Source organism: Gigantopelta aegis, chromosome 1, assembly GCF_016097555.1.
Source record: "Gigantopelta aegis isolate Gae_Host chromosome 1, Gae_host_genome, whole genome shotgun sequence".
NCBI classification, from domain to species: domain Eukaryota; kingdom Metazoa; phylum Mollusca; class Gastropoda; order Neomphalida; family Peltospiridae; genus Gigantopelta; species Gigantopelta aegis.
In genome coordinates this window covers 33,403,715-33,412,176 of record NC_054699.1, presented here as the reverse complement: position 1 = coordinate 33,412,176, position 8,462 = coordinate 33,403,715, and the positions used below count along the sequence as shown (strand labels likewise).

The following is an 8,462-nucleotide window of genomic DNA, read 5'->3' as shown; positions in this document are numbered from 1 at the left end:
TTTACTGTGTTTTTCATTAGCAAGTCTCATCCGCTGCTTTCCTGCCATTTTTGGAGTCAGAAATGTTACGAATTATTGTAAAACTGTTTTAAAACGTCGATGCTGCGAAATAAACACAAGTTCTCAATTCCAGAATACAGTGAAAAGAAGGTCCTATTTTCATTTCATCACTGTATTATTCCGCACCAATGCGGAAATGCATACAAGTAATAATTTTTCAAATGCAACACAAATTGTCACACGCAGAAGACAAACATTTATACGGACAATTATTTTTGTAAATAAAACATAAAGAGAAAATAACCTTAACTTTACTATATATTATAAAATTAAGGGATATATTTTTTAAGCGAATGTATTTTAGCTAATAAGTTAGTCGGCTTGTGGACGTGGACGTGAATATACGTGATTTTGTGAGAGTTTGTTTCCAAGATGTCTGCGCCCTTAGCACGTGAGTTTATAAAATAGTAATACTTTTAAATATAGATCTCTGTAAGATGAGTGTCAAAATTCGACATTCCATAATACAGCAACCATAATTATTTAGAAATAATCTCGCCCCGCCCTCCCTCTCTCCCCCCCCCCTTCTCTCCCTCAATCCTTCATTCTTGTTTACCTCAGCCCCACACCCCTTCCCTTTCTCTCCGCTCCCTCTTTTTTTCTATCGCTCATTGTCTCTCTTTCTTCATCCCTCCCTCAACCCATCTCCCTATCCCTCCTTGTTACTTGTACACCCTACTAGTCATTTCGTACCAAAGTCATTTCGTACCATAGTTTATGGTCATTTCGTACCATAGGCATTTCGTACCTTAGGCATAGTCGTTTTGTACCATAGTGCTTTGGTCATTTCGTACCACAGTCATTTCATACCTACTTTTTACCATCTCGTACCATAATGTTTAGTCATTTCGTACCATTCTCGGAACCGAACATACGGGTACTCGACACCTGGCCGCCATTGTTTATCACGTGACCGGGTGAAGCTTCTCCTTAGTTACGTATGGTTTGATAGTGAAATGAGGAATCTTTGGTCGATCATTTACAACAGTTAACGATCACGATGCCTAAAACATCTTGTGCATTTGGCTGCATAAACCATAACATGATGTTAAAAAAAAATATTGTTTTACAAATTTCCAAAAGAAGAGACTAGGCGATCATTAAAACGACAAACCTGATGGAATTCCATGGCTTCCCTCACAGAATGTGACTACGTTGACTTTAATGTTGTTGCTTGTTGACACCAACAGAGATTAATTTAGTAAACAAAATGGTTAAAGCATGTGCAGTGATAAAAATCCCACATTATACTCTAAATAAAATACACAATTCCATCGTCTTCCATGAAAAGAAAAAAACCCAACAAAACGATGCATCCAGTTCTTGAATAAAGAGTATATTCCTTTATCATTAAATTTGTGTGAGTAGAGAGAGACGATATTTTCGACATTATTTTCTGAATGTCAATTATATTAGCTAGACCATAATGTCACGCATGGTATTGTTCCATTTTGACGAAAGTGGGTCTAAGAAACCCATAAATGAATTAAAATCCACTGTCATTGACACTGTCGACTAGTTCTAATGGCGAAAACATGCTTACATTTGCACGTAAATTAGGGCGAAAGCGAAAGGTCTGCTAAGTGCCCATAACTTGCTTTTTCACAAAGCGCTTCATTTGCACGCTTTGCATGTGTATTCCATGTTCCCAATGCTGAATTTCCGTATAATTGGAGCTTGCGTTCGTGTACGTTGCACACTCCAAATTCGACAATCGTACGACGTCAACTGACTATCGAAGATCGAGGAAGGGCTATTGCTTGGCTTCAGGATGGCAATACGCAAAGAAATGTTGCTCTGAGACTTGGTGTCAGTCAGAGTGTCGTTGGCCGACTGTGGCAACGGTACCAAGCAACGAATTCTGTTCGAAATCGTCCACTTTCGGGAAGACCCCGAAGCACTACAAATAGAGAGGACCGCTACATCACCAATATGGCTCTACGTCAACGCACAACCACTGCACGCCGATTACGTGACAATCTGCGGACTGCGACTGGAACTCGAGTGTCTGATCAAACCATACGCAATCGTCTGAGAGCCAATAATCTACGCTGCCGTCGCCAGGCTGTTCGACCACCACTCCTACCACGTCACAGAACGGCCAGACGTCACTGGTGCACACTTCATCTGCGGTGGCAACGTGTTCAGTGGGGTCGAGTGATGTTCACTGATGAGTCCAGGTTTAGTCATCAGTTCAACGACGGTCGGGTTCGTGTCTACAGACGTCCTAGGGAGCGCTTCGCTGACGTTAACGTTAGACGTCACCGGTTCGGTGGTGGCAGCGTCATGGTGTGGGGCGGCATCTCTATCCACCACAGGACCCCCCCTCTATGTGGTGGATGGCATTCTGAATGGAATCCGCTATCTGAATGAGATTATCCGGCCGTTGGTTCTCCCAGGCCTTCAGCAGATTGGCGGCGGGGCAGTTCTGCAGGATGACAATGCCAGACCCCACCGCGCCAGGGTGGTAACGGACTTTCTCAGACAACAAGGTATCGCCAGGATGGATTGGCCAGCATATTCGCCTGACTTGGCCCCAATAGAGAACGCCTGGGACGAATTAGGCAGGAGAGTTCGGGATAACCATGCCCCTCCGGCCAACCTTCATGATCTGGGTCAACTTCTTATGGCAGAGTGGCAGGCCATTCCCCAAGAGTTCTTCAGACATCTGATCAACAGCATGAGGCAACGATGTGTCGAGTGTATTCGCGCCAGGGGTGGATTCACACACTATTAAACTAATGTTCTAATGTGTAAAATCCATGTTTGACAACCTTCAACTTTGACAGCATGTCATGTGACTTTCTTGTATACAGTGACGTTTATTTGTGGTTTTTTGTAAATATGGAACAATAAATTAAATTTTTGGTGTAGTTTACATCATCAATCTAATACACTCTGAAACTTATTTGGTTATACATTTATAACCCTTAAATTCTTTTGAGTAGTATATAATTACCAAATTTCTGCATTTATATGATTTCCTCAATTCTGATTGGACAATGTCGAAGAAAAACTGAATGTTATCCTTCGATAAACCTCAGAAAATGACGTCATTACACCAGCTGGGATGTCATTTCGTAAAACAGGTTAGGGGTTGGTTCTAGAATTATTTTAAAATACACTTGCCATGTGGCCAGTGGATTTGAAAATGCACTGGCCATGGCGAAAAATTCACTTGCCCAATTTTAACTGATAATATGTAAACAAAAAGAAAAACCATTAAATTAAAATAAATAACTTTTTAATGTTTATTTTGCATACTTAGATCATGTGACTTTTTTATGAACAATTGTTATATATGTACAGTATACATGTATGTATGTTTATATGTTATTTTTGCAGTCCGAGGCTCGGAGGGAATATCTATGATTAATGGACCACCACAGCTTGGTTCTGCCCCTTCATTTGTTGGGTATGTATTGACCATATATATTTTTGGATGAATGAGATTCCTGTATGTATGTATATATATATATATATATATATATATATATATATATATATATATATATATATATATATATATATATATATATATGCATACATACATACATACATACATACATACATACATGTACGCACGCATGCACACACACATACATACTATTTTTGTGGAGCGTAGTTGGTCTGATTGGTGGCGTTCTGGCCCAACAATTGCGAGCGATTGGGTGCCACAGGTTCGGGTCTCGGTAACGGCGTGAGGAAATTTGTGAAGGCAATAAAGGATTTTAATATCCCCTGTGCCAGTGCGTCATTGAATATATGTATGTTTAAGTCAAAACCCGACATTCAAAATATAAAAATACATATATAGCCAGTGCCAGGTCTGTCCACATCTGCATGTAAGTCAAACGTTGCCAAGCCATGGGGCCTTAGAACCGCGTGGTTGTTGGACCGGTACGAATATGGTCGACTAACGAAATGTTTTATTTAACGACACACTCAACACATTTTATTTACGGTTATATGGCATCAGACATATGGTTACGGACCACACAGATTTGGAGAGGAAACCCGCTGTCGCCACTACATGGGCTACTCTTTCCGATTAGCAGCAAGGGATTTTTTATTTGCGCTTCCCACAGGCAGGATAGCACAAACCATGGCCTTTGTTGAACCAGTTATGGATCACTGGTTGGTGCAAGTGGTTTACACCTACCCATTGAGCCTTGCGGAGCACTGACTCGGGTTTGGAGTCGATATCTGGATTAAAAATCCCATGCCTCGACTGGGATCCGAACCCAGTACTTACCAGCCTGTAGACCGATGGTCTAATCACGATGCCACCGAGGCCGGTACAGTGTAACAGATGATCAATGATAAAATTGAAACCAACTCCCAACAATAGTTACATAGTATTACATATTTATATATATATATATATATATATATATATATATATATATAATTTATTTATCATATAATATCTTACATTTTCAGTGCAATCAAAGTATGTGATATTTTTCAGATCACATACTTTGAGAATTTGATAACTTTGCAAATTAGATGTAAATTAGTCAAGGTCTCGGCACTAGGTTTATTGACATTTAAGCAAACGTACTTGGGTGACACTCCATGATTGACGTATGCATTCATAGTCATCAAATAAAAACATTTCAATGGCAATTTGACACTGAAAGCTGTCCAGCGTTCAGAAAACAAAAAACAAAAAACAAAAAACGTTAGACATAACTTTATTTTGATGTAAGGACATCCAAAATGACGTCATTCGAGTTTGACGTCATTTCCATTCAAAAATACACCGCGTCACATATTCTTACGTCATTTGAATATCTAGTAATGGCGGACTGGAATTAAAGTTGCGTGTACAGTTTACAAAAACATGTTGTTATAAGCTTGAGCTTATATGAGCTTGTATTTCGGTATCGTCAATATCATATATTAGGAATAGAAATAATGTATTATGCTCGCCAGAGGCTCGCATAATACAATTTTTATTCCTAATATATGATATTGACGATACCAAGAAACACTCTGGTAATAACCTCTATATATATATATATATATATATATAATATTATTATTATATATACATGTATGTGTATGTGTGTATATATATATATATATATATATATATGTATGTATGTATGTATGTATGTATGTACCGGTACATGTAAATTGGTGTGATCTCATAAACTTATATATACAGACCATATACATATTGAATTATTTATGTTTTTATTATTATATTTTTTATAGAGATGACAACAACAACTGCAGGTCTATGTGTTTTAGTCAAGATGGTTCCTTGTTTGCCTGGTGCAATCCAGAAAGGTATTTAATATGAATGAATGTATGATGACACCCCAACACAAAAAATACACCTCTGGTGTGAAACTTAATTTTTCTCCCATCCCAAGCTATGCAAGACAGACCCATTCCATGACATCAGCCCATATGGAATAAATCTGTCTTGTATGGGCTATGACGTCATTGAATTTAACATTGGGAGTAGTACTCAAGGGTTCAAGATTATGGTAGCCCATGGCTAGTGATATTCAGTGTTGGGCTAGTAAATAACTAACATAACTAGCCCGATGGCTAATGAAAAAAACACCTGTCAGATACTGCATTTAAGTCTTATTTTGTAAATATGAATATCCTGCTCCCTCTTCCCACCCCAATCTAAGAGGTTTTAAGCTCTATCTCCCTCTCTAGGTGACATATCTCATTATTACTATTAGTAAAATTGTATTTATTTCAAGTAGAGCTAATGAATTTTTAATCATGGATAGTAAATTTTTTAAATCGCTGATCCCATGGCTAGTGGATTTTTAAAATCACTGATCCCATGGCTAGTGGAATTAAAAAAATTCTAGAAGCTCTGAGTACTAGTATATCGTTGGTAATATATGATGTCATATTAATGCGAGTTGGTTAGTTTCAGATAAAATGTTTTTTTTTTTTTTTTTTTTTTTTTTTTTTAAATAGTTTATTGCCCCAGAAATATGTTATGATAGTGTCAGGGTTGGGGCCCTGATTTCACTACCTTACAAAGTACATAGCAAACAATATACTAATATATAAGATCAATATTTTGTTATTAAAACCTTCATTATAAAAGCTATCTTGTTAATTTGTAGTGTTCAATTATATTTAGCACACGAAACAGATGCAACAAATATGATAGTGCAGTGATGTCATTAAAAATAAAAATAGCAGGTGAAAATCAAATTATAGGCGGCCATTAATCAACAAAAAGTCAACAAGCATTGTTTATTGGAAGTTCGATACCCGGCGACAATTGATTCAATAGCCGGCGAAAAATCGCCGGGTGCCGGCTATTAATGACATCCCTGTAGTGTAGTTTATGATAAAATGGTCAAATAAAGAACTTACTTTTTCAGCCATATTTATTTGTTTGTGTAAAATAATGGTTTATTTATCGAGTGGATGGGAGAAAAAGACTCCATCAAATGCAGTCATGTGGGATAGAAAAGTACACCCTTGGTGGTGGAAATTTCAAACCATGTCGTGGGTACTTTTTCTCTCACATGATTACATATGATTGAGTCTATTAATATGTTTGAAAATGTGACAAATGTGTAAGTTACATGTATTCAGTATGTAGGTTCAGCAAATAGAAACAAATTTCTATTATATTCTGACGTCCAAAGGAAACTATATCATGAAAAATCTATTTAAATTCCGTCCTCCTGTCTGTCTGCCTGTCCCACATACAGTTTTCCAGATGTTGTTTCCACAATGCCTCCAGATATTGGTCTGGAATTTTGTGTATAGCTTTATCAGGTACTGTTACAAATCAAGTTTGACTTTCATGGCGATTTACTCAGTTTTGACAGTTTGTGGCCCTTGAACTTAGAAAATACGAAGAAAAAAAATCCAGACATTTTTTTTTTTTACAAAGCTTGAAGATATTGAGTTTAAACTATATCAACATATAGCTTTGTCATGTACTATTACAGATTAAGTTTAAATTTCATGCTGGTTTACCCACTTTTCACAGAGTTATGGCCCTTGAACTTAGGAGATATGAAAATTTGTTGGGCCCTGTTACGGCACCATACCACTTGAACAGTTGTTATCAGTAACTGCTACATATATGTGTAGGGAAGGAAGGGAACTCTATTAACGTGCCCATATCCTGAAGGTTCAGGCACGCCTACCCCGGACTTAGCCTCTGACCAATAATTCCGGAGGGGTAGGGGGAGTTTGAGGTGGGTGGAATTTGGAAACATTTAGTAAAGTTGAGAAAGTCATGTCTGGTCAAAAAATTTGACTGCTCATCCAAAGTTGAAGGTGATTAGAGCAATTTAGACGGACTGCCAAAAATAAAGGGTGTCAGACTATTTACAAAAAACAAGCAAAGTTTACTAAGTGGTGGCCAAAAGGTTTAAAGTCTGACTAAGCATACACATGTACTAACCAATAGGTTATTTAAATACTACAGACGCCAAACTACCTGTAATGATCAAAGAAAGATTTCAAAAAGCATATCAGAACTTTGTAGTATTTTGTTTTATGAGGAACTATTTCCTAAACTGGACTATATTAAATTGCTATAGCAAGTAACGATATGCCAAATGATAGTGTGTTGCCTACAGGTTTTTTAATTCTATTTTAAAATGGGTAATATATAATTAAATACTTTATGTTTCAGTGTGCACATTGTGGACACTTCAACCCATCAAAGTCTCCACGTAATAGACAATCCAAAGGTATCTCAGATGAAATTTTCTTCTCAGGGTAATATCTTAGCAACATGGACTCCATATACTGGTGAGTAACTCCATATCAGAGTTAATCTTGGTTTTCTTTAATGACACCACTAGAGCACATTGATTTATTAATCATCGGCTATTGGATGTCAAACATTTGATACATGTAATTCAGACATATAGTCAGAAATGAGACTAAGTCCACTATTTTACTTTTTATCTTTTTTAAATTTAATGTAGGTGTTTGTTTTTTTGGGGGGTGGGGGCGCGCTGGTGTGAGATGCCTGGTATATGTGTACTGGGACTTATGCAAAGCTATAGACTGTAATTTGAACAAATAAATAATATTGCTTTGTTTTTAGATGTTTTTTACTTTTTCCCCAATTAAAACGTGTTTTTCTAAAATCTTTGAACATAAAAATCTGAGGTCATCTTGAATTGTGAATAAACCATTCATTTATGTTTGTTTTTGTTTTTTCTTACAGTGGATCAAAACACTAAAGCTGGACGTCCAAATTTATTCCTGTGGGATGTTAAGACAGGAGAACAGGCCAAAGCATTTATTCAGAAGAAACAAATGAACTGGTAAGACATTGTTTTAGGTGCCCCCCTCCCCCCCCCCCCCCCCCCCAAAAAAAAAGAAAGAAAAAAGTTGTGTCTCTGTTCAGACCAAAGTTCCAGAATTGGTGCTGCGATGCA

The 8,462-nt window shown here is 37.3% G+C and overlaps 1 protein-coding gene across 1 annotated transcript in view; it reads left to right on the top strand.

Annotated features, from left to right (window-relative positions):
- The first annotated feature begins 394 nt into the window (after positions 1-394).
- LOC121374031 (eukaryotic translation initiation factor 2A-like) overlaps positions 395-8,462 on the top strand; it is a 47,467-nt gene continuing 39,399 nt past the window's right edge. Inside the window, exons 1-5 of the mRNA XM_041500910.1 lie at positions 395-451; positions 3,406-3,475; positions 5,284-5,358; positions 7,706-7,824; positions 8,249-8,348. Coding sequence (XP_041356844.1) covers positions 433-451; positions 3,406-3,475; positions 5,284-5,358; positions 7,706-7,824; positions 8,249-8,348 — 383 coding nt within the window. The 5' untranslated portion in view covers positions 395-432. The remainder of the gene's footprint in view (positions 452-3,405; positions 3,476-5,283; positions 5,359-7,705; positions 7,825-8,248; positions 8,349-8,462) is intronic.